Source organism: Mesocricetus auratus, unplaced genomic scaffold, assembly GCF_017639785.1.
Source record: "Mesocricetus auratus isolate SY011 unplaced genomic scaffold, BCM_Maur_2.0 Super-Scaffold_100028, whole genome shotgun sequence".
Classification (NCBI taxonomy): Eukaryota; Metazoa; Chordata; class Mammalia; order Rodentia; family Cricetidae; genus Mesocricetus; species Mesocricetus auratus.
Window position 1 is genome coordinate 17,177,545 of NW_024429209.1, and position 26,900 is coordinate 17,204,444.

The window sequence follows — 26,900 nt, forward strand, 5'->3', positions numbered from 1 at the left end:
ATACTAAACTGCTGCCATGCCCAGAGGCTACTTAACAGGTTTGGGTGGGGATTCAATATGAGACTAAGGTCAACTTTACTGAGAGTGGTCACTTTTGAATAAACCATGGACTAAGCCACTCCTGGGTCCAACAGGAGACAAGGTCATGTTTTTCTTGTTCTAAGAGGAGAGTGGGCACCAGCCTTGGAGGACATTTCGAATTCAAGTAGGGCAGCTAGTTCCCACCTTTCGTGGACTGTGGAATCAAGTTGTTCTGTATATTTACGTATTTGAAGCTGTGTTGTGTGCTGGTTTGTGCTTCGCACAGGTTCTCCTTGGCTTCTATATGGGGCCGTTTCCCTTCGAGAGACTGGGGCCTATTCACAGAAACAGAGCTCACCACTGCTCCTGACCCCTGCATAGTCTTCCAAGATGACGTGGCTTTACTTCAATTGTTCCCTCATTGGTAAATATTTCAATGACATCATCTCTTTTCCTATTTCAAATGGCACTAGAATGGACACAGTCATTTTGATGTGCACAAGAAGAACTCAAGTTTCTGTGATGATCAGGTCTTCATTTGCCCCATGAAGGAGGTCCAAACCACATTTTCATCTGTTCTGAAAACCCTGATGCAACTTTTTTCCAGGCCTACTCCAACGAATGTAGTGGCTTTTCCCTGTAATTAGCCTATTTTTATCGTATAGAGGACATGACTCATAACTCATCAGGTTTGTATTATGCTGTTTGCTTACGGCCAAGTTTGTGGCCCACCATTAATAAGTATTTGAAATGATATTACCAGTGTCTATGTTAGTATCACTCTGCTAATGCCCATGGAGTCATAGTGGGAAAAAACCTTACACTGAAGGGGAACATTTGGGTTCAGATGAATCTTGAATCCACTTGCAGCCTAGCTGTAGGACCTTAGCATTCAGAGGACCGGAAGATTAAAACGGCATTACAACTTGGATACCAGCCAGGGGAGCCTGGAGATTCTGGGTGAAGTGAGGGCAACATTTGACACAGCCGCAGGATCCCGAAGGATACGCTGATTTAGGGTGGGTAGAAAGCTTTGTCTCCTGACACGCTGGGGTACTGATACAGTCAGCGTCCTGCATCATTGATAGCTTCCTCCTCAGCTGCCCCTCGCCCTGCAGTAGGTGGCCGGACAAGGCTGCGCTCTCGCCTGCATCAGTCACGGGGGAGCCCGGGGTCCAATTAGTGTCTGGCAAAAGAGCTCCAGCTCTCTTCATTTCCTTGCTGGAGGCCAGAGCGGCTGCAATCAGACTTCGAGGAGACAAGTTTCCAAGAAAGCACAAAGAAGGGATTTATATGGAGGCTGCTGGCTCTGCTCCCCATGCTCTTTCTCCCTTGTTTCTCCATGCCACTCGGGAGCGTCTTCTGTGTGTATCCAACCGCCACCCAATTACTGTTTGGAGTAGAGCAGGCTGCAGGCCTGACCCCGGGTAGCACCAGGCATCTCCACAGAGGCCATTACCCAGTCACTGTGGGGAAGCGGCTTCTTTATGATGGGGGTGATCGTCAGTATTCTCCAAGTGCAGACTCAAGGGCCTCCCACATACTCAGTCTCTACAGCAAATATTTATCGGCTGCCTGCAGTATGAGCGGCACTGGGTCCGAGTTGGGGGAAGGGGGATGAAGACTATAGACAGACGTCTTTCCTCACCGTGAAGGGCCAGTAGCTGACACTTACTGAACAACTGGCCCGTTATTGACATTGTTCTAAGACAACGTAGGTGACAACTTTCTGTACCCGATAAGCCTCTCCGCTAATGCAGCAATCCAAATCAGAACAAACCAAACCAGATTAGAAAAGGCCCATGTTTAATGGATACAATGCTCCCTGATGGCCTTCCAGCCCCCCAGAGGAGAGAGAGAAAAGAGAGACCTAAAAACCATGCGTCTATTTTCTGGGGGAGCAGTTTAAATACCCTGTGGGAGTGGTCTTGAGCATCTCTGGGGGAGGGATCATCATTTGGCGGGCTTTCTGAGATACAGGAGAGTTTGGAGGGAGATGGGAGAGGGGAGTTTGGGTGGAACTTCCACCATAATATCCCAAACTCTTTGGGTATATGCATGCCAGGGGCTGAGGTGAAGCTTCCACCAGGACAGTAGGTATTGACACTGAAGAGGACAGGACTAGCAGAGCTATCCAAGAAAGGACAGAGAGGTTAGACAACCCCTGAGGTCCACACAGCACGTCTATTTTGTTTTCGTTTATTTATTTAATTTTGTTTTTTTGAGACAGGTTTTTCTGTGTTACCCATCCTGGAACTACCTCTGTAGACCAGACTGTCTTTGATATCATAAAGATCCACCTTCCTGAGCAATGGAATGAAAGGCGTATGCCACCACTACCTGGCATTATTTTGTTTTGCGTGATGTGCATGTTTGCACGTGTGTGGGCATCTGTGCATCAGTGTGTCAAGGCCAGTTGATGTTGGATGCCTTCTTCCATTGTCATCCACTCTGTTTACTGGTAGGGTTTCCCTCCGTGAGTCCAGAGCCCCATGATCCGGCTGATCTAGCTCACCAGCCTGTCCTAGGAGTGTTAGGTCTCTACCTCCTCAGCACTAGGAAGCACCCACCTGAACTCCAGTCCTCACGCTTGCGTGGCACTGAGCTATCTCTTGAGCTCCGGCGTGTGGTCTGGCATGTGTGTTTTACAAACGGCACTTGAGGCCAGGTGGGCTGTTCTCTTGGCTTGCACTGTCTGTCTTCTCTGTGTGCTTGCTGACCTAGATGTGGCAGGCACAAAGTCCCATCTTCAGGGGGATGAAGACGTAGCTTAGTTGGTAGGGTTTTGCCTAGCAAGCAGGCAGCTGCATCAGCTGGACATGATGGCACTTGCACGCAATCTGAGAACGTAGGGGGTGGTCAGGGGGTGGGGGACGGACAGAAGTTCAAGGACAGACAGAAGTTCAAGGTCATTGTCTGCTACGTAGTGAGTTTATGGTATTCTAGGCTGCTTGAGACCCTAGCTCCTCCAGAGAAGGAGGGGAAAGAGGAGGGGGAGGAGGATGGGAGGAGGAGGAGCCTGGTAGTACAGGAGGCTCCATGTGAACTTGGCTCACAGCTTGTCTGAAGCCTTTGGGTTACAAGCTGACTGAGACTCTATATGCTCGATATCACCACTCTGTCATTTTCCTTCCCTACCAACTGCTCCTTTCTCTCCTGTTTTCCACGTATGGGTGGCTGGCAGTGGCTTTTCTAGCCATTCTCCAGTTCGGGCAAGATGCCAGGAGATGCTGAGGCCCGACGCCTGAATGGCATTTCCTCCAGCTTTGTTGGACTCCCCCTGGCCCAAACTAATTGCTGCCACCTGAGTTTGGAAAGTCTTTGAAGTTTTGAATATTTTCTCTGGGGACAGCAGGCATGCCTTGACTCGGCGAGCAAGCAAGCCGGTGTCTGTGTGAACCCGACCTTATGGCAGCCTCTGCCTTGTCAGAACTGCTCCTCCATCCTGACACTCACTCTCTCCAAAGTGAGGCGTCTGCTGCTAGGGTCTCATCAGGTAGACACAGCTGTCGCCACCGACTCCTCTTCCATCTGGGTTTCAGGCCTCAGTTGCGAGGAGACTCCTTTGTCCATCATCTTCGTGGTCTCAGTCTTACGTATTTTAAGTCCTAAATTGCTGTGGTTCATTTCTGTAATGAGGGCTGCCCTGTGGCCTCTGGTATATTTAACAACATTCCTGTCCCCCAAGCCCCAGGTGCCTGCAGTACTTCTCTTGTTGTCATATCCAAATATGTATTTAGACATGTCTGTTGGCCCTGGTGGGCAGCACCTTCTGCTACTTAGAACTCCTGATCCAGTCACAAAAAGCATTTGTCGTCAGCTCTGTGTCATTCAGATGTACGGTAGCTTTCTATTTCCGTGGTTCTAGTCTAAAACAACCAGTGGAAAAATTCCAGAAATAAATAACTCATGAATTTTAAACCGTGCACTGACCCCAGTAATGCAGCAAGCTCTTGCAAGGCCAGGGAATATACTCTGTCCCTGCCCAGGGTACAAATCTTCCCTTTGTTGAGATTATCTGTGATGTATGCACAAGATACATTTATGAATCACTTAGTTCACTTAGGAGCTGTCTTTTTTTTTAAAGATTTATTTATTACATATACAATCTTCTGCCTACATGCCAGAAGAGGGCACCAGACAGATTGAATTGTAGATGGTTGTGAGCCACCATGTGGTTGCTGGGAATTGAACTCAGGACCTCTAGAAGAGCAGTCAGTGCTCCTAACCTCTGAGCCATCTCTTCAGCCCAAGGATCTGTCTTCCTGTGCAGAAATTCCCAGACCAAAGCAGCCGAGTGGAGAAAGGGTCTACTTTAGCTCAATTGAACTCAGGACCCCTAGAAGAGCCCTCTTAACCTCTGAGCCATCTCTCAAGCCCAAGGAGCTGTCTTCCTGTGCAGAAACTCCCAGACCAAAGCAGCCGAGTGGAGAACGGGTCTACTTTAGCTCACAGTTCATGATGGGGAAGCCAAGGCAGCAGGACCTTGTAGCAATTGGTCACATCACATCCACAGCGAAGACCAGAGAGAGATGGATACCATGCTGTTCAGCTCCTCTTCACAAATGCAGGATCCCAGCCTAGGGAATGCTGCCACCCAGAGTGGGCACACATCTCCACGTCAGTTAACACAAGGCAGCCCCCACAGACATGCTCAGAGGCCTGTCTCCCAGGTGATTCTAGATTCTGTCAAGTTGATGGAGGACACTAGCCATAGCAGTAGCTACATTCATGTCATCAGCTTGGATGCCATGGTATGGAAGTACCTGGGCCCAGACTACACTTATTTCCCGTAACCGATGCCTCAGAGGACAAGGTCAGTGATGGAGACCTACCAAAGGAAAGCTGTCAGGTGCTTTTCTTAGATGTCATCTCACATTGTACAGAAAGGTGAAGGAGAACACACTAAGATCTTTTTTTAAAGAAAAGATTTGTTTCTGTGGGTGTGTGTGTGTGCCCACAGAATCCTAAAGAGGATGTCGTATCTCCTGGATTTGGAGCTACAGGAGGTTGTAAGCCACCTCACAGGTTCTGGAACTGAACTCTGGTCCCCTGGAAGAGCAGCGGGTGCTCTTAACCACCCCAGCCTTTGCAATAAGACCTTGAGAGGCAGTGCACACTCGCAGAGCAGGTACTGCAGTGCCTTGCACACTTGTAGATCTTGAGAGGCCTGCACACCCGCAGAGCGTGTACTGCAGAGTGCCTTGCACACTTGCTGCAACTGTTCTCTTTCATGTAGCTACTGCTCTAGTTTCTGACTGTGCCTAAGTTACAAACTAACTCTGTTATGGAAATGTATGTGTCTGTAGAAAGGCACGGTATATGCAGATTTTAGTGCCATCTGTAGTTGCTGGCATCTGCTAGGAGTCCAGAAGTGTGTCCCGCCACTTACGCAGTGGGGACCTCGGGAGATCTTTTATCTCTTGAGTTTTGATGCCATCTTACTGCATAGTCCAGGCTTGCACTGAATTCACGGAGATCCGCTTGCTTCTGCCTCTAAAACCCTGGGATTAAAGGTGTAATCCACCTAGCCTGGTTTAAGAATGAACTGGACGACACAACCAAAAAGACATTTCACAGGATTTCAGTGATTTGGGTTTTAGACTTGCTGTGTCTGTATTGTAATCACACTGTATCGGCAGTAGCAATAACAAAACATTCAATTAAGAGATGGATAGGTAACCGGTAAAACAATAATCTTTGTTAAGGAGCCCTCCACCTTCCTCCACCATCGCCTCCTCCTCTTCTCTTTCTTCCTCTTTTCCCTCCCATCTATTTCCTCTGCCTTTTGTTCTTCTAAGACACGGCCTCATGTATCATGGGCTGTACTTGAACTTCCTGTATAGCTGAGGGTGTCTTGGACTGATCTGGCCTCTTCCTGCCAAGTGCTGGCATCACAGGTGTGTACTAGCATCCCTGGTTGATTGGGTGCTGAGTTCTATGCTGGGCTGGCCCTGTACCAGGCGAGTACAACCCCAGCCCTTGAGCTGTATCTCTCTTAATACTAAATTTGTGATGCAGAAAACTAGCTCTTTATATTTTGAAGATTCTTATTCAGTTGACTCTGCAAGATGTGTGGTTGTTTTCCCTACATAAAAGCCAACAATAGAAAAGGAAAATTGCATTCTTTGATTACTGTTGCAATTTTAGATAAAATATTCTCCCCAAATGCTGACGACTATTAGCAGACAGTGATGGGCTCAAACAGGCCAGGCTATCACCTGTTTGATGGCTGTCTGGTGTCTTCTCTTCCACGAATAACTTGGAGAAAGCCCCTTTTACTGTCAAGAAGGAATTCAGTCCCTGAAAAAGGAATTCAGAAAGAAAAGGACCAGTTTGTAGGGCTGGGGGGGTGCTTCATTTGCTAAAGTTCTTGCAGTAGGAGTTGAATCCAGATTCCCCAGCACCCATGGAAAAGCTAAGCCTGGTTGCCTGAATCTTTAATCCCAGGGCTGTGGATGCAAAGTCAACAGGCTCTCTGGGGCTTTGTGGTCAACCAGTCTCGTTCAATCAGCAAGCTCCAGGTTCAGTGAGAGACCCTGCTGAAGAAATAAGGTGGTAAGTGACTGAGGAAGACATCCAGTGTCAGCCTCTGGCCTCTACACATATAAGCAAACATACATGAACATGTATCCCCCAACATGTACACACACACACACACACACACACACACACACACACACACACACACACGCACGCACGCACGCACGCACACAAATACACCACACACACGCAGAAATAACCAGTGTCTAGAGGATTAATTATGAGAAACCCAGGATCAAAAAAACTTTCCTTGGACAAAAGGTTGACAACTTGAACTCAGGGACCAGGACTTTGTAGTGTGATAATTTTGTGTCTTTGCCACTGATGTGTCAAGGACATAAATTGTTTTGAGCTTGCAAGTCTTGGAAGAGTCATAAATGAGAAAGTACATTGCTATACACAGCTGAGGGATGGCCATTTAGGAGCTGGGAAGAATCCCTGATGATGATGACAGTATAATGACACTACCAATAATTAATGTGTCCACATATTTTAGTTGTACTCATCCTTAAAGAGCAAAACAAAATCACCTTGCAGATGCTTTCGCTTTCACATGCCTTTGAAACAAGAGTACATTTACTTAAAAAGAATTGCTTCTTTTAAAAGTTCCATTATTTACTTTCGTGTACATGTGTGGGGTCAGAGGACAGCATGTAGTGGGACCTCCTTTCACTGCGTGGGTTCTGGGCATCACACCCATGGTTATCAGGCTTGGCAGCAAGCTCCTTTGTCCAGTGGGCCATATTGCCCAGTCAAGAGTAGATTTTTTGACAGGTTTCTTCCCTGTAAGCTGCCCATGAGAACCCTCAGCTGTTCTCCGTGACCATGCAGACTTTCTTCTCTCGAGTCTTTGGCTTAAATCTTTACAGCCTGTTAGCGTTTTACCTTTCTGCCCTTTCCTGGCAGCATCTGTTCCTTGCGGGAGTTTATTTATTTATTTTTTCAAGCGGTGTTTTCTCAACCATGGAATTCATTTCTCTTCCTTTTGTTTGGAAGTGACATTCTAATTTTCTACACCGAGCCCTCACACCGAATGGCTTTTCCTCAGTGTTGCTCCAGTAACGTGGACGAGGGCCGTCTAAGCCGCACTGATACTTCCCCTCTGAAATCATCACAGCGGTTTGCTTTAGAAAAGGCATTGTAAAAGAAAACCTGTCTGATTCGGGACTTCAACATTTTGCCACAGCTGATAGGTGCTTCTAAATGTTGTTAGAACTTGTTTCTAATCACAGAAATATGTGTGTTTCAGTGTAGCTGCGGATTTATTCATGTTCAGGTTCCCTGGCTTTAGAACAAAACCCCATTGGTGTTTGAAAATACTGATACGACAAATGGCTACCATCAAGGATGGCCATTTCAACAGTATTAAAGGCTTTCTTTGTGGTCTTAGAAAGGGACACTTGATGGGGGCAACTTTTAAGGGGAAAGTGTGTTGTGCGGTCACTCGAAATTTCGCTTATGTCAGTGTCTGTGTGGTTGAGCGTTCCCATTCCATGCGTCTCAGTCTTCCCAAGGCTGTGTGCTTGCTTTCTCGGCACCCATTTTTGTAATTATGTTAAGTCCCACCTGCATCCTGAGACTCTTTGACATCCACAAGCATCGTTGATGAGAATCGGGGAATTTCGTGAGTTTGTGGGATGGTATTTCTTGATTCATTTATCCCCTTGTTTGTTAGTTTACTCAGCTACTCAGACATAAAGAAACAAGAGCTGGATGCTCCTGAGGCCGTAAGCACTTGACATGATTAAGAGATGGTGGTGTGTGATTCTATCCTGGGGCGGGGCATGATGCGACTGTAGTTAGATCTGTAACCACGACTCCCAACGTCAATCTGAAGTCAAGGTGTTTAGACCCAGGGCTGCTGTAGATGAGGTTGGGGCAGTTTCTAACAAGGTGACACTATGGATGACGGTGATGCTTTCAGGCAAGCGGTTCTCAACCTTCCCAGTGCTGTGACCCTTTAACAAGGTTCCTCATGTCGTGCCAACCCCCAAACATACAATTATTTTCATCGTTGCTTCATGACTGCAATTTTTCTACTGTTATGAATTGCAATGTACATATCTGACATGCAGGATGGTCTTAGGTGACCCCTGTGCAAGGGTTGTTAGATACCCAAAGGGGGCTTGGCCACAGGTTGAGAACCACTGCTTTAAAGCCTCAGTCACTTCCAGAATCACCCACTCTCACTCTGGGCACAGCTGTGTGAGACAAGCATCAACAAAGTTTACACAAGAAAGGGCCTGTGAAAGCATTTCAAACTTCTGCCCACAGGCAGGGGCAGCGACAGCCTCTCCCCGATCGTCCCTGTGGCTGTATGCAGGACACTGTGCATAAATCGAACCTGAGAGGTCTCTCAAAAATGGAGAGAGTAAGATAAGCTAGTTAATACACGTTGCTGAAGATACCAATCACCAATCACCCCAAAATGTCCACAGACACAGACAGAAAGGATGTACCAACAAGTGTGTACTGATAAGGGAACAAGAAGCCAAGCAAGACAAAAGAGGTAGGAACTGATCTGGTCCACAAAGCAGACTGTGACCTGTGATAGTGGAGAGAGGACCTGGTCTTCAATCTCCATGAGACCATGATGAATTTTTCCAGCATCCCGCTACGGGAGAACCTATGAAGGTCATGTAGGGACCTGGGGCTGTCATTCCCCCCAGTCAGGGGTGAGCCTTCCCTACTCTTGTGTTCTTAGACACAACATGGGGAGTCTGGATTTCTGCCCCACCCCAAACCAGAGAGGTGCTCTTCTACTGGGGTGTATCAGAGAAGACACAGGGGAGTCGGGATCACCCGCAAATGATGACTGCTCCCCGCAGTGAGGAGCTGGTGGATTGAAGACTGCAGGGTCAGACAGAACTCCCCAGCAATCCTGATGGCTTCCTTAAACATCACTGATCAGAGAGAAAAATCTGGATTTCTACATCAGCTGTGAAGGGCACACTTTTTATATATCAGTCCTGAGGAGACACACTTTCTATCCATCAGTCATGAGTAGGCATGCTTTTCAGCTCGTTCCTCTTTGCAGCAATATTAGAGAGATCCGGCTGAAACCAGTCTACTTAAGATCCAGAATCCCATACTGATGTCTCAGTACAAAATTTAGTCTTCTTGTAAAGAAGACCTTCACATAAACCAACTGTGGTTGTGCATACCTGTAGCTCTAGCACTTCAGAGGAGGAGGCCCAGGGATCAGAAGGTCAAAGTAGTGCTTACACTACATAGTGAGTTTGAGGCCAGCCTGAACTACCTGAGATCCTGTTTCAGAAACCCAAAAGGATATCAACATTGAGATGACAGAGATGGGAGGTGGTGGTGCATGCCTTTAATCCCAGCCTCTGGGGAGGCAGAGGTCACTGGATCTCTGTGAGTTCAAGGCTAGCCTGGTCCACAGAACAAGTTCCAGGACAGGCTCCGAAGAGAGACAGAGAAACCCTGCCTCAAAAAACAGACAAAAACAAAAAAAAAAACAACCATAATGAGAGAGAGAGAGAGAGAGAGAGACAGACAGACAGACAGACAGACAGACAGATAGACAGACAGACAGAGAGGGGAGATGAGAGAGACAGAGAGAATACCCAGCAAAGACATTAAAAGAACAATAATAAAGACGCCCCAGTGAGCAATTACAATCATACCTGAAAACACATGGGAAAACAATCAATAATCTCAATAAGGAAGTGCAAAGTTCTCTCAGATAATTGAGACATAAAGAGGAACCAAATAAGAGTTTAGACTGGAAAAAAACAAGTGACTGGAATGGAAAGGCTAATGGGTGGCCTCAAAAGCAGAGTGGTATGGATGGGAGAAAGGCAGAAAAATAGACATTACAGAGCAGTCGAAACAGAGAAAACAAGATTTTAAAACCCCCTGTGCTCAGGGCTATAGAAATTCATAATATTAGACTATCAAGGAGAGGAAGGGGCTGGAAAGGGCACGCAAAGACACGGTGACTGTGAAGAAATTTACATTTCTCATACTAAAAGAGAAGGAGTCACCGGTGCAGAACTTCGTGTCTTGGAAAAATAACCTCCAGGGACAGAGGGGAAGGTAAGATATTGGCAGACGGGGTGGATGGGAGTTTGCCGGCAGCAGATCTCCCTCAGAAGAATAATTAATGGAAGATTTCTAAACAGAAAAGAGACAGTTTAAGGAGGGACCTGGGCACATCAAAGGGGAAGACCCCAGCAAGCAAATAGATGGGTGGAGTTAACCGATTTTTCTTTTCTGAAGTTTTAAAACTTATCTTTGAACGTTGAAGCAGAAACCATAACATCTCTGATGTAGTTCTAAGTGTTTACACAGGAAATATTTAAGGCAATTATAAACAGTTGAAGTAAAATGACATTAAAGACCATGAAGTATATCCCAGACAGACCATGACTTTCATAAAAAAAAATCTGCGTGTGAATGCTGATAGAGGCTTTTTTCATAGCATCTGGGAACTGGAGAAAAGCCAGAGGTCCTCGGGTGACTAAATGGCAGCAAACTGTGACACACTGACACATGCAAAACCACCACAGGCGGTGAGACTGAGAAATAGCCAAACCCGAAGGACGCATGCTGTGCAGCTGTGCTTAGACAAGATTCACAAAGCGCCACAGTTGCAGAAAAGGGTATCGGATGAGTGATTGCTGTTCCGGCACAGAAACGTGGAGCGTAGAGGAGGGGACTGGGGTGATAAAGGGCAGCTGAGGCTCTTGTAGCGAGGGGAAACCCACATGGATGTCTGTCTCCTGGTTGTGATATTGTGTGAAGGGTTTGTTTATTGATTTTTGTTTATGTATGTAGGTGCCCTTGCGAGTTTATGTCCACCATACATATGCAGGTACACAAGGCCAGAAGAGGGCGTCAGAGACTACCGAATCTGAGCCTCTGGAACTGGTGTTACCGGTGGTAGTCATGAGCTGCCTGATGTGGGTGCTGGGAACCAAACTCAGTTCCTCTGGAAGAGGAGTGAACGTCCTCAACCCCTCTCTGGTGTAAGATTTGCAAGGTATTCCTTTTAACAGAAATCAGTGAGGCAATGTAGTATTCCTCCAGGGTGTTTTCTAAGTTTTATACAAAACCCACCATTTTTGTTCAATTAAAATGCTTACTTAGGCCTGGGGAGATGGGAACTTGCCATGAAATCATGGGAACCAGAGCTTGGATCCCCAAAGTCCAAGTACATGGCTGCTGCCTGTAATTCCACTGCTGACAAGGCAGAGACAGGCTATCCCTGGAGTTTTATTGGCATGTTCTGGGTTTGGCGAGAGACCCTGCCTTAAAGAATAAGATGGAGAGCAATCCATCCTATCCTGCCAGTAAATCCTGATGAGTACTTTTTGATAACAGCTCCATATTCTCAGCAATCCTCCTCCTCCTCCATCCACACTGATTGAAGTCACTTTATCCATCACTCTTCTTGCTGTCATGACAAAGTACCTTACAAAGAACATCTTAGGCAGGAGGGAATGTGTTTTGTGTCATTGTTTGAAGAGAGATTCAACAGTAGGAGCAGCTGGTGGCAGGAGAAGGACGAGGCTGCCTTCCACTTTGGCGGATCAGAAAGTAGAAAGAGACTGGCCTGGGAGTGGACCCCTGTCGTAGTACACAAAGTTCTCCCTGCTCCCCAGGAACCTACTCCCTCCGTCTAGGCCCCACCTTCTAAATGTTTCTCAACTTCCCAAAGGGGAGCTATGAGCTGGGGGTGTTAAAGGTTCAATTACAGGAGCCTGTGAGGGACATTTCACACCCAAACCCTAAGACTCACCCTTGGGCCGCATGTGATGCCTGCAATGGCCTCCTAACTACCCGTTCTACTTCTCCGTTTTAGCATGTTGGGTTATGTCACGCCCAGTCAAAACTTTCCCCTTCACTTTCTTTTTCACCACACGGAGAGACCAAGGCCTTTTGCACTAAGAGCCGCTGTGCGACCCATGCTCAGAACCTCTTCCATCTTTCGTCCTTACAGTCACTAGCTATGGCTTCACCTGGTACCACTGGCAAGACTCCACTCTGGCGTGTCCTCCCTTTTGATGCGTGCATGTCTGCCAGCTCCTTGTCCGGCTGTCAGCTTCCTCTAAGAGCTCTTTGACAGCTACCCCCAGGCTCTGTACCTTCGCACGTCACCGCCTTGGCTTATGCTTGCTTCCTCACGGCTCCTAACCCCAGAAGCGGCACGGTCTGTACAGTAGAAGACGAACAAATCCATGTACAAACATGATCACATAGATACATGGGTCATGTTAATGGATGTATTAGATGTTCTCTGTTTCATTTATATTTATATCCCTTGTGCCTAAGACAATGTCTGATATCTGACAGGACCTGATGAAGATTTGTTGACTAAATCAATGAACGACATCAGCTTGAATTTAGTGTTTGACTTCAGGTTTGAATTTGGTGCTTACTCAGCTGTTTGGATTCTCCAGTAGGTTTTTTTGTTTTGTTTTGTTTTGTTTTGTTTTTTGTTTTGTTTTTTGCTACGAGGCTCATTAAAAATAGAACTTAGATTAATCTGACTAATATACTTCTTTAAAAAAGATTTTTCATTTTATTGTTTGACAGTTTCACACACATGTAGATTTTTTTTAAATCTGTGTATGGCTGTTTTGGCTGCATGTGTGTCCGTGCAGTGTGTGTGTGTGTGTGTGTTACCCATTGTTGATAAAAAAGGACACAGATTATCTGGAACTGGAGTTAAAGATGGTTGATACAGCTGCCATGTGGCTGCAGGGAATCAAACCCGGGTCCTCTGGGAGAGCAGCCAGTGCTTTTGACCACTGAGCCATCTCTCCAGCCCCCATACACATGTCATGTTGTGATCAAATCAATCCCTATTTCTCCCCTCTGACTCATCCTGTGTTTCCCCCTTGCAATCCTCTTCATGTGCCTCTTTTCCCCCTCTGTATGTCTGGGAACAGAAGGGAAAGAATGAGGTGGAAAATGTGCATAACAATCTATTGCTTTATTCACACTGGTCTGCTGCGAACTTGCCACAGAATGGCTTCCTGCGGACATTAAGAGTGAGCTGAGCGGTCACAGGCATTTTCTATGGTCTCAGTACTGCAGGACAGTATCATTGTATGGATGGACTATGTTCTGTTTGTAGGGAGTGTAAGGACTCAGGCACTGTGCTGCCCTGCCCCTGTCACCTGGGAGAATGCACTCAGGCAGTGCCCTGGTCAGCCCAGGTGCAAAGGACCCCTTTAAAAGATAGACCCTGCCCACTTATGCTCTCCTCTCTTTCTTGCTGTTCCCCCTGGGCAGACAGGACTTTTCCTGTCTCCCTCTCCTCTCTGTCTCTGTCTCTGTCTCTTCACCTCTTTTCTCTTTCCTTCCTCCTCCCTCCCCTTTCTAATGAAATGTCTCACTTAAGCCTGGTCTGCTTGGCGTGTTTGTCCCTCCGCCTCAGTCACCCTCACCTGCCATGCAATCCTTCAAGGTTCCCCATGAGCTTTATCCTAGCAGGGAGGACATGGTTGAAGCAGTCACCTGCATTGTTTGGGCGTTGCTAATGGTTGCTTCAGAGAACTGCGTACCCACATGTTTGCATGCTTCTCTACCTAATTCCTAGGGGTGGGGGAGTTCTAGAAGTTTCACTTCATTCTGCTTCTGGAATGACTGTGTTAATTTACACACTGGCCTGTGGTGCCACTGCTAATTTATTGCCTATGAATGCTTTTTAAGTATTTCAAATTCTCTTCAAGCACACTTTGTTTTATGATTAACTATCCTATTATTTTGCTGGTATTTTTCTTTCCAGTGAATTTAAACTGTTTCTCAAAACCTACATTGCAGATTTCTCCAAATTAGCACTTTCCCCTAAAAACCCAAAAGGTACATTCAGACAAAAAGAAATCTTGCTGTTTCTTCATTAATTTTTCTCCTCCATAAAATACATTGTCTCAGTTAGAGTTTCTATTGCTGTGAAGAGACACCATGACCATGACAACTCTTATAAAGGAAAACATTAAATTAGGGTGGCTTACATTCTTAGAGGTTCAGTCCATTATCATCATGGCGGGACATAGCGATGTGAAGGCAGACAAGGTGCTGGAGAACTAGCTGAGAATCCTACGTCTTGGCTTGCAGGCAGCAGGAAGAGGACTGCCTCAGTGGGCGAGGCTTGTGCATATATGAGACCTCAAAGCCTGCCTCCGCAGTGACACACTTGCTACAACAAGACCAAACCTACTTCAATAAGGCCACACCTCCTAGTAGCGCCTCTCCGTCTGGGGCCATTTCCTTTCAAACCACCTCATACACCCTTCTGAACTAGCTCGTTATTCTGTAAAGCGGTGCTGTTAGCAGTCCGCAAGCTAAAGCTGGGGGAATGCTGAGGAGCCCCCTCTTGTAAGCTTCAGGTACCAACTTCTGAGGCTCCTCACCGACAAGTGGGGAGATTGAGGTGAGACAGCATACTCACGAGATCCAGCATTCTGCAGCCCTTCACAGGCCTGGAGACTCACCTGTGCTGCTGTCGGATTTGTTTCAGGCCAGTGCTATTCTTCTGTCACAGGAGAAGTGTGCAGTTACTGGCCAGCAGGGTGAAGAGGACCTGTTGCTTGGCTCACTCCTGTCTCCTGTTTCTCCTGGCTTACACTCTTCTCTCTTGATTTCCACATTGTATGGGCCAATGACCCCTTGGACGGATGTTGGGGAATCTTTGGACTTCAGCGTTTTATGTCTCAAAGGGACAGAGGCGCTGACTTAGGGAGGGCGGAGTCACCAGAGACAAGGACGCATTGTGATCAGCCCAGCTGATCAGTTGTGCCAGGCATCTGTCAGCTCCGACTCTAAGCTCGTTACCACCGTGACTAAAGAACCCAGTGAGGTTGGGAGTTAGAGAGGCAAGAGAAGGTACGGAAAGTGGGGAAGTTTCATGCGGTACTTCCCATCATTAGCAATTTGTGCCCGTGTAATGAGATTCCCGCCCAGTTCTGCAGCCACCTCAGAGCCTCCAAGTAAACACGCAGATGCTGTATTAGTTATAAGCTGTTGGACTTCTTATTCTTAACCCATAACTATGAATCTATGTATTTCCTCATAGAAAAGGTCCGGGCCTCTTACTCCATTGGGGTCTACATGGCATCTGTTCAGCATGATTTCCTGCATGTCCCTGCTTACATACTGATTCTGCCCTGCTATGTCACTTCCTGCCTAGGGCACATGGCGACTTCTCTTCACTACATTTCCCAGAATCCTCCTTGACTCCTAGTCCTACCTATCTTGCTTCCCTATTGGCTAACAGTGCATTCTTCATCAACCAGTAAGACAAACATATACATAGAACATTCCCCCATCATCTTCATAACCTTAAAAAAAGGTTTTGAAACTCCCCAAGATAAATTCATGGTGAGGGTCTTTATGCTGACCCAGAGACTCAAGTTACATATGATGAACACATCTTGTCTCTATGCCATACAGAAGCTTTGAATGCTTGGGATAAGGTTCATGAACCAGGAGAGAAAATAGAACCCTATACCAAAGTGGTACAGTGAATTCTTACAAAGATTGTCCAGAGCAGTAGAATTACAGGTAACAGATTCAGATTCTAGGTGAATACTCATAGAATCCCTAGCTTATGAGAATGCAAATCCACAATGCAAAAAGGTGCTTTGGCCCTTAAAGATCAGAGCAGCACCATTAGATGAATACAGCCAGCACTGAGTATAAAAGTATGACACAGGAGCTTGTGTAGGAGAAGCAATCCCCAAAGGTTTGAAAGGACACCAAGATACCAGATGTCTTAACTGTGGTGACACAGAACATCCCCCATCATGCCTGGACTTTTAGGCTTCTGCCAATGACATACACTGAAGGAGAGTGAGCTGGAGTATGAAGCTGTGTCAACACAAACACTTCTTACACACTTCAGAGTCCTGGATTAGTGTCCTTAGGACCTCAATTTCTGAAACAGCCTCTTAAAACTAAAGTTGACGCCAGTGAATTAAAATCAGAATCCAGCTACACACTGAAATAGATGAGCTAGGAAGCAGTCGTCCAAATGAAAGCACACTCTATCACAACTGGACGTCTCTTTAGAGCCCACAAGCAAGATGCTCACTTCTTACAGGGCGTTTGACCCTTGTGATTGTTTGTGCGTTGCTGAGGGGGTTTAACTTTCCTGGGGAAGTCCTGATATCCACATTACCAGTTTGTTTTCCATAGCACGGCGAACAAAGTTGACTTCCAGCTTGTTTCTGGTAGCTTCGGGACTCGGGAGATGCCAAAGCTCACTATTGCTGTATCTCTCCTCCTAACGCAGCGTGATGCTTCTCATGTCTCAGCTTTGCCAGAGGGGGAGTCATTGAGAGCGTGCAATCAGAAAGGCCAGCTTTCTGCAAGAGGCAGAGGAGGAAATCAGGGCCTGCTCGCTGTTGGCATTCATCTTCCGAATGGGGAAAGATACTTGGGGTTTGTTTTGGGGGGGGACTTTCAAAAGAGTGGGGAAGGACAGGAGAAAAGAGACTTGACCCAGCACTAGGTGGCTGGGGTTACATCTGCAAAGTTAGGATAATGCTTGGGGGAGAGAATAGGATGGGAATGTAGGAAGTAAGCCATAGAAGAATGGAAAACATCTGTGGCCCAGCCCCTCCCCCTACATGCAGTGTGGACTTTAGCCTTCTAGAACAAAAGAGTTATGAAAGACCCAACACTGCCCCAGGGTTAGCGAGTAATGCTCACACTCCACAGGAAGGGGCTGTCCTCAGTGGCGTCTACACTGATCATGGGACGGCTATTCTAACCTTCAGTATGGGCACTAGAAATTTGGTGGAAGGGATGTAAGAAGCCTCAGGCTAACATTTTAATGTAAGTTTAGTGAAGTAAGATTTTTGCCTTATGGCAGAGGTAAATGGTAAATGGGATTCTTACATGAGGCTTATCTGCCCCTCTGCATCCCCAAGCAAGAACTTGTCAGATAGCTTTTTATGGTCATCAAGGATGGCCCAGAGCTAAGACTTGAAAAGTTCTACCACAGAGAGATTAGTAAATGGTTTCTTACAACCCGAATGCGGCTCCCTGCTTAATCCTGTAAGTCGGGGCTGGAGCAAAGGCTCAGAAGTTGAGAGCACTTGCTGCTCTTCCAGAGGCCCTGAGTTTAGTTGCCAACACCCATGCTGTGCAGCTTACAAATGAGCTTCTCCAAATGAGGGCCTTCGAGGATTCTTGCAAAGGTTCATCTTCTCCACGTATGGAATCTTAGAGTGCCTGTTAATCTCCAGCAGTGTGCATGAGTCATTGTGGTGATTGCGGCGAAGGTGCCTAAGAGAATGTAACAGAATGGTTGATCTTGATCATGGTCCTGGAGGGATCCATCCAGGAACCCTTGGCTCTCTGTCTGTGGGTCTGTGGCCAGAACAGGGCATCACTGCAGTGGGAGTGTGTCGGGGGATGTTCACCTTACAGGAACCAGGAGGCAGAGAAAACAGGGATGCTCACACCATGGTGAACAAGAAGCAGAGTAGACTTCTAACAGGCTGAAGCCGAGGCAAGATACAACCTTGAGGGTCTCACCTCTTGCAGTTCAGACCAACCTATGAAGGTTTCCATCAGCAACCAATGATGGCATCAAACTGGGAATCCACAGGGCTTAACCCAAGCCCTGATGTGTCAGCCATTTCTCAGAAGTCCATTGACTAGTAACCAAGTGCCCAGTGTGCAAGCCTGTGAGGCACACTTCATATTTTGTCTGTAACATAGTGATTCGCTTTTTTTTTTCCCTTTGGAGAAGTTTGGCAATGTCTGCTGACGACTTTAGTTGTTGTTTGAGCCGAGGGAAGATGTCACCATGGCATTTAATAGATGGAGAACAGAGTTATTAGTTACTACCTTATACATAGCACAGACTGTCCCCTCATAAAAAATAAATAAAATGACTGATCTACACTCACGAGGCAGAGGCAGGAAGACTGTCCAGGAGTTTGAGGCCAACTAGAGACACATAGTGAGAACTCCTTGAACCCACAACTCAATATTAGATATCTCAATCCCAACACAAAATCTCTGACACCAAATTTTCTGCAATAATATATTTATTATTAACTACTAACTGTTTGTGGTCAGTGAAGCCTCTCAGGTACATGTCAAGTTCTCTGGACAGAGTGAGGGCAGCGGCTGAAAATGGAAATTCAGCTTTTTAATAGCCGCCACACATCACATTTCACCTTCAGTGTGTGTCTCTGGAACTCAAGATGACAGCTGACACGTTGTGTCAAACGCCAAAGAATGCCCTGTGTTGTAGTCTCCCCTCGTCTCAGAGTCTCATCGTGACTGGAGAATTCTCTCATTATAAAACTTGCTATTGCACTTGTTAATTTACCTTTTTCATGGGTGGGGGCGTAGGTGACATGAGGATGTCAGGGGAAATCTTGCAAGATTTACTGCTCTTCTTCTACCATGTGGGTCCCAGGGGTCAAACTCAGGTTGTTAGACTCGGCAGCAAGGGCCTTTATCCAAAGAGCCATCCTGCCATCACTGACCGTTAAAATTAAATATGTGGGGAGCACCCTGAAGAGAAAATTTATATGGCCCGATCACAGTAGGGCCTCTGATTTAGTACACTTTGTCTTATCTCTAGGACTCTGTGTTGCTAAGGGTTACCATGAGTGAGGCCAGGGCATACTTGGAGCCACTGACTGATAATGGGTGTGGAGTGAAGGAAGGTCAGGTATGCCCTAATCCTGTTGAAATTCTGTGCTGCTTGGTCACATATCAGGGACTTGCCCAGTGACATTTGTCATCCCAACCTGCTCTTTCTTATGCCACAGTCAGACTGCTCTCAGTTTCTGAATGACACACTATTTTAACCCATTTTACAGTTATCTTACAGCTTGTCTGCATTGAATGTATTTATTTTTTTATTTAAGATTTCATTTAAAAATTATGCATATGTATGTGCCTCTGTGCTCATGAGTGCAGTTCCCAAGGAGGCCAGAAGAGGGTGTTGAGTCCCCTGAAGAAGGAGTTATAGGCTGTTGTGAGCCACCCAATGTGGGCGCTGGGAAACGGAAGGAACTTAGGTCCTCTGTAAGAGCAGCAAGTGCTCTTACCACTGAGCTGTTTCTCCAGCCCCCGCGTGTGACTTGCAGAACATCATTTTTGCTGTTATGTTGCTATAACACTGCACTCTTGTCCTTAGTGTTTAATAAAACAAAGAGAGAGGCACAGAGTGAGAAACAGAAGTCCTCTGGCTTCACACAGCCGCGTCAAAGATGGCGCTCTTTGGAGGTGCTGCGCGGAAGAGGGCTGGCTCTTCTGCTTGCACGCGGAAGCCTTTGGAAAGAAGCCAGGCAAGTCTTGGTTTGACTGAACAAAAAAAAGTGAACAGATCTCCAAAGTTAAAAATGCTCTCATTAAAAACAAGGGGCTCTGAGAAGTGGAGGTATAATTAGGAAATTTAAAATATCCTTCTTGGGAGAGTGTCTTTTTCTTGCAGTTGGAGTATTTTTTATTTTTACATACCTCTAGAACCTTCACTTCTGAGTGCATTTCAGAGGCATGTGCAGAAACAGGAGGTTGCCAATAATAAGTAAGAAACCTTTTCCACACACTTGATTTGAACGAGCGAGTGACAGTCGTTGTCGCTGTAATTACAGTCCTTGGTGGCGGTACAACTTTAGGGAGACGATTGACTCGTCTGCTCTCCAGACCCAAATGGGAGGTTGATAGGCTCTTCTGCACAGACGCACTCAGAATGTTAATGTCCATGGGTGGCTCTCCACCAGAAAAGGATTTTTGTGCACAAATGTTACCTGTCACTTTATCTTGTTTTCTTATGGTTATTTAGTGTTTTACTAGACTGTCATTTAATGACCAGAAAAAGAAGGTTCCGGGATGAGGGTAAGGGAGGGTCAGAGAAAAATGTAGACAACAGACGTTAGATTCACATTGGGTTATAAACATTCTCACATTTAGCCATTAAACATCTTGTTTTAACTCAGGTCTCACTATATAGTCCCCTTGGCCTGGAACTCCCTGTAGATCAGGCTGGGTTTGAACTCACAGAGATCTGCCTGCCTCTGCCTCCCTAGTACTGGGAACAAAGGTGTGTGCTAGCATGCCTGCCAACATTTTATTTTTGAGGTAACTGTATATATATACATTCACTTGTAGATTTACACTACACAAAGATCCATTGCCTTTTGCCTAGTTTCCCTGGTAACAATCTCCTCCCAAAATACAGAAAAATGTGAACTAACTGCTGACATTGATACAATCAAAATGCAGAATGGTTTCTTATTACCAGTCCCGCGGACCCCATGGAGCCACAGCAGTTTTCCTCCACCTCCTGTGTCAACTTCCAACAACCCCGAAGCTGCCTTCTAGTTCTATAATTTAGTTCCCTCATTCTATTTTTTTTTTGTTGGGTCAAGAATGTGGATAGAGACGTAGGTAGGACATTTGCTTGTCATGTGTGTGGTGTTGGGTTCCAGCTGAGTGTAAAGTATTAATATGACTTACTAGCTTTCTCTGTGTGTGTTTGGGTGTGTATAGTGTATGCCTCTGTGTGTGTGTGTGTGTGTATGTGAGTGTGTGTTGTGTGTGTGTGTGCATGCTGGTGTGCGTGTCTGAAGTCAGGACAGAGTTGGGTGCCCTTATCTGTCTCTGCCTTATGAGTCTTTCACTCAGCCAGGAGGTATCGAGGAAATATTAAGCTATAAAAAGTAGGGATGTCCTATGATATTTTATTGAGGGAGAAGTCACTTACATGAGAAGCCGAGAACCAAAGGTCCGCACGCTGTTCTCCAGGACACAACTGGAACCCAAAGAGACAGCATCTCCTTCCTCCATTCTCTTTGAACACCCTGTACATTCTACCTACCTTTGACCACACCCAAATGGGTGTGGTCAGTGCTATGGGTACATAAGGTCTCTCCCTACAAGGATCAGCAAGCAGTTCACAAACTCCAGCAATCCTCTTGTCCTCACCCCCAACAGCACTGGGATTCCTGACCTGTGAGACCACATCCATGTTCTGAGTGTATGGCAGTTTAACCAGCTGCCCACCAAAGTCCATGGGGTTCTTCCTAGATTCCGGCTCTTCTAAACAAAACTGCTGTGGATGTACAATTCAGCTTTTGTTTGTGACTATATATAAGTACACTTCCATGTGATAAATTCCCAGGAGTGCAAGTGTTCAGAATAAATAATCGATGAGTTTTTCTTTTTTAGCACTGGAAATGTGTCTCAGGATTTGCTGTGCTTAGTGATCTGAGTTCAGTTCCTGGAGATCACACAATGGAGGAGAGAAGCAATTTCTGCAAATTCCCTGACCTCCATGTGTGCATACAGGCACACAAGGGCATGTGTGCCTACACACACACACACACACACACACACACACACACACACACAGAGCTGTGCATATGTACTTACACACACACACACAGAGCTGTGCATATGTACTTACACACACAGAGAGAGAGAGAGAGAGAGAGAGAGAGAGAGAGAGAGAGAGAGAGAGAGAGAGAGAGAAAGAGAGTGCAGGTGTTGGTCATCTGTTATTTGTAGTTTTAAGACAACACCTCTCTTGTTTACAGTGGCTGGGCTGTTCTGAACTCACTTTGATCACCAGCAGTGTGTTGCTTAAGCAAATCCTTCATATCCTGTTGCGGGTTTGATGGCGAAGTCTTTGTTGTTCGTTACCGTCACCATCATTGTCTTATTTCAGCCAGCCTGGTGGGTGTGCGGTGAGAGCCCATCGGACTTTTAGCTCACACATCGTTCCTTCATAAAGATGTGGACAGCTCCTCATGGGCCCCTGAGCTGCTTGAATATCTGCTCTGACGACATCTTTGTATGGCTTCTGCTCGTTTGGGTTTTGTTTCTGTATCATTAGATCATTGACTATTTTCTTGTTGATCTCTGCCAGACGCTGTCCTTGGTCAAATGCGAGGCATGCTCATACTTTCCCCGTCTTTGGCTTGTGTTTTCCTCCTTTAATGCGATTTTTCACAGAGCGAACAGTTTTAATTTTGATGAACTCCAGTCTTCCGTCACTGAATGCACTCAGCCTCTGATGTCAAGTTCAGGTCCTCACCACAAACCTGGATCCCCAAGCGTTGCAGTTTTGTGAAAGTTTTGGGCTAGAGAGATGGCTCATAACTGAGTGTAGCTCCAACACCAGGGCGTTCAGATAGAAGCATACAAGTGGCATATAGTCATGCATATACATAAATAAAATATTTTAAAGCTTATGATTTTATTTGTAAGTCTGCTTTAAGTTAGTCTTTGTATAAAGTGAGTGTTTAATACTTAAGTCAAGAGGAGTTGTTCTTTGTTCTCCCCTCCTCTCTCTCCCTCCTCTCTCTCCCTCCTCTCTCTCTCCCTCTCTCTCTCCCTCTCTGTCTCCCTCCTCTCTCTCTCTCTCCTCTCTCTCCCTCCTCTCCTTCCTCTCCCTCCTCTCTCTCCCTCCTCTCTCTGCACTCTCTCCTCTTTCCCTATGGATGTCCCATTGCTCCATACAGTCTGTTGAAAAGTGATTTTTTTTACTCTTATCAAGTTGTTGTTCCAATTCGTCTTCATCTTCATATACTCCTTGGAAGATTCAGTAAGTATGCAAGATGAAAGCAGATAGAACCGGCTTGGGCTGTACTGATCCTTCTGTGACGGGGAGGATGGGGGCTGTCAGCAAATCACTTGCTGTACAAGGACAATGGGGTGAGTGTGACCATCAGAGGTGTGCTGCTTGGCAAATTCTTCAATCCTGTGCTCACAGGTGTGCTTGTAATCATGGTGTCAGGGGTGGGGAGGAGAGGCATCCAGTCTGGCATAATCTGTGAGTTTCAGGCCATTTAGAAACTGTATCTCAAAGAAAGTGTTTAACATCAGAGGCTGCCATCCAGCCTACACACACACACATACATACACACACACACATACACACACACACACACACTTGTGTACCTGTACATACATGCATATAGTAAAAGCAAAATAAAAGAACAAATTCTGTTTAGTTACCATACTAAATTTTATTAAGCAGATAGAAACCTCAAACATAATCTTGTGACCCACAGCAAATATTGTTAACAATTTGATGTTTTGTTTGTCTTTTATGCATTTTACTATAATGATGATCATGAATTTGAGTTTTTATTCTGTCACTCCTGCAACCTGTCACTAACATTTTCCATACCACTAGAAATTCCTTCTGGTACATAGTTCAAGTGAGCTATCAAAGTTATCCATCTGCTCCTAGATTGCATGTGTATTGCAAGTGTGGCATAATTTACTATAAAACATCATGCATCACATCTATACTGATGTAGTTTCTAATATAATGATGACATTATTATTATATATGTATATATATGCAACATACATTATAGGTGAGAGTTGTATATCACATACCACAATGTGTATCAATCACTTATATGATTACTGTGGCTTCCTTTATTTTAATATCTTTTATTCTGTGACAATTCCATGTATAATAGATCTTGACCACATCCATTCCCCAGTGCCTTCTAATTTCCCCTGACACTCCGTAGGATGTCCCACTGCCCACCTTCATGTCCCATCATTTTCGTAACCCTCTGAGCTCAATTAGTGCTGCATGTGACATAGGTCTTGTTGGCTCGATCCTGGGCAGGTGTCACACAGGTAAGTAACCATAGCTGCGGTTAGCTCATGAGTGCAACAGCCAAGTCATGTCCAGAGGACAGCATTCCACAGAGCTTCTTCATCCTCCGTCTTTCTACCCTCTCTTCCATGGTATCCCCTGAGCCTTGTGGGGATAGGCCAACTGGTAGAGATTTCGGGCTGAGAACTGGTTAGTTTCTTGTTCTCAGCCCTCTGACCAGTCTTGAGTCTTGCATTGCTGGTCACTGCGGAAAGAAGCTTCTCTGGTCACAGCTGAAAGAAGCCTGTATCCATGAGTACAAATATAAAGCGCTTTGACATCATGACCATTTAGGAAAACATCAGTATAGGTTCCCCCATACTGCCCATTATGTCTATCTTTAGCACTGTCTTGAGAGCAATGTAGGTTAAATTATCCACAAAAGAAGCATGATAACTTTGCCACTTCTTATTGCTAAAGACTGAATAGTTTCTAATTCTTGTTGTTATAAATAGCAGCATCCTACTGTCTATCCAGTGACGCCAGACCCCGTTTGACTCTATGCTCGTCTCTAAGCTTTGGAGAAGAGAAGGTTCATCTCAGAATCCTACCTGAAATGAGAAAACTAGTGTAGTAAAGTCACTAGAACAGATGGACAAATGGTGTATAACAAGATTTCTGACAGTTAGGAGCAAGCCCAGATTTTTCACCCTTCTGCCAGGTACTAGCAGATTTTTATTTCTGGAACCTTTCCTGAGATGTACCAGTGGTCTATATCAAAACACAGAGGAATCGGCCCTCACACACTTACTCATTATGGTGCCGGTAACTGTCAGAAACCCACAGTTTGCCCGTTTCCCCCCAGATTCTTTCCCAAAGCAACATTCATTTCCCATGTGTGACTGTTTCACAGGTATAAACACCAAAGGGAAAATGTTTAAGTGCAAATATCAGAAGCCGTCAAGTCTGAAATGCTGAACTGTTGTTGCATTTCCTTCTAGATTTATCAACGATGCTGGTTGGTCTTCAAGAAGGCTTCAAGCAAGGGTCCAAAGAGACTGGAGAAGTTCTCAGATGAGCGTGCAGCTTACTTCAGGTGTTATCACAAGGTAAGAGCAGTGGCCGCACCTCTCCAGACCTTGGCTTGGAAGGAGGAAGCTGGTGCTTACTGGGAAAACAAATTCAAATTATCGACAAAACACGAGTAATGTAAAGCTGTTGCTGTGGTTTCCTGGTCTTCTGAAATTATTTTTCTTTGTTCTTGATAATTTCGTACATACATCGAATGAAATATGGTCATATCTGCTTACTGCTGTAATTGGAGGCATGAACCTGGGAGAGGAGGGACTAAAAATGAGGCAGACTATAGTCGCATGCAGTAGCAAAGTTTATTCAGAGCGCTGGGCAGTTTATGCTCTGAGGGCTAAGAAGAGTCACATGAGTCTGGTGTTCAATCACACGGACATGTCACACATGGCAAAAACATATTTACCATAGAGGCACATGCTTAACGAAAGCGGAAGTGAGCTCGCTCCTATCCGCTATACCTGGGAGGAGCATGGAAACACACTCCAAGAACAATTCTGTGTTTCGATGAAACTGAAGCCACAAGACTCTTGCCCTGTTTTCTTGGTGTTTGCTCACAAGCACTCATAATTCTCACAGGACTCCATTCTTGGACTGCATTCTGCTAATACACACCCCCTATTTCCCCATCCAACTCCCCTCATGTCCCCCTTAACATGTCCCCCTTACATTTCACATCTTTTTTTTAAACTAAATCCAATTAATGCTGCCCATATGTGCCTGGTGTGGGGCCATCTCCTGGAACACAGAGCACTGGGTCTGGGCTTCTTTGCCCTTTAGAATTTCATGTAAAACCAGTACAGACCCATCGGTGTAGAAATCTGGCTGGGTGAAGGAAGAGAACAGGCTTTCTTTTTTTGATCCTGTGGTGTCTTCCTTGTGCGTGCTTAGTTTATATACATATGGGAAGCAGTGGTGTGTCACCGAACCCTTGGAGGCCTCTAAAGCCAAGCGCTCTGACTTCATTCTAAACCACTGACACCCAATCAAGGGCATCCAGGCCTATCTGTTGCCCAGTTTGCCCGGGAAACAATGCCTAAGGCATGCTTGACTTACTTACTTGGGAGGCCTGACCTTCCAAGGTAGCTTCAAGCACCCAAAGCTGTATTTGGTTCATAATTTGGGCAAATAATATAGAACTGAGCTGTCTTTTAAAAGTGTGTTTGTCCTCAGCTTGTCAAGAGGGTCTCTCCACATTCCCCTCATCTCCAAGGCCCTGTGACCTTTGTTGAAAGAATTCAAATGAGTCAGAGTGTATTGCAGAAGGCAGACATGGTTTATGTGTGACAGAGGAAAGTGAGGTATCTCAAGAGGTAGTAGTAGGCAGTGGCCTACGCGGTGACCACTGCGATGATCGACTTTGTAAGTGGGCTTTATACTATTCCTAAAGACTCCAGAACAGTAAGCATTCCTGAGGGATGCTTTCCTGCACAGGGGATTAGATGGGTAGCTATACATGGGCTCCTTTTTTGTTGTTGTTGTTTTGTTTTTCAAGACAGGGTTTCTCTGTGTAGCTTTGGAGCCTGTCCTGGAACTCACTCTGTAGACCAGGCCGGTCTCGAACTCACAGAGATCCTCCTGCCTCTGCCGCCCGAGTGCTGGGATTAAAGGAGTGCGCCACCACCGCCCGGCCTGGACTAACTCTTAAGAGAGAGACAGTGGTCTGCCTTTGCTCTTTACTGTAACA

The 26,900-nt window shown here is 45.8% G+C and overlaps 1 protein-coding gene and 1 long non-coding RNA gene across 3 annotated transcripts in view; one reads left to right on the plus strand and one right to left on the minus strand.

Moving 5' to 3' along the window:
- The window catches only part of Dok5 (docking protein 5), a 140,780-nt gene that overhangs the window by 38,531 nt on the left and 75,349 nt on the right, over positions 1–26,900 (plus strand). The window contains exon 2 of the mRNA XM_040732879.1: positions 25,129–25,236. Within this exon, the coding sequence (XP_040588813.1) occupies positions 25,129–25,236 (108 nt within the window). The remainder of the gene's footprint in view (positions 1–25,128; positions 25,237–26,900) is intronic.
- On the minus strand, positions 5,604–15,264 carry LOC121134484. 2 transcript variants are annotated; one of them, XR_005871578.1, is made up of 2 exons: positions 15,030–15,264; positions 5,604–6,560 (listed from the first exon to the last, which is right to left on the minus strand). It is a non-coding gene; the product is annotated as an uncharacterized LOC121134484 (long non-coding RNA). The 2 variants fall into 2 exon arrangements; XR_005871579.1 differs by having other exon boundaries at positions 5,604–6,563.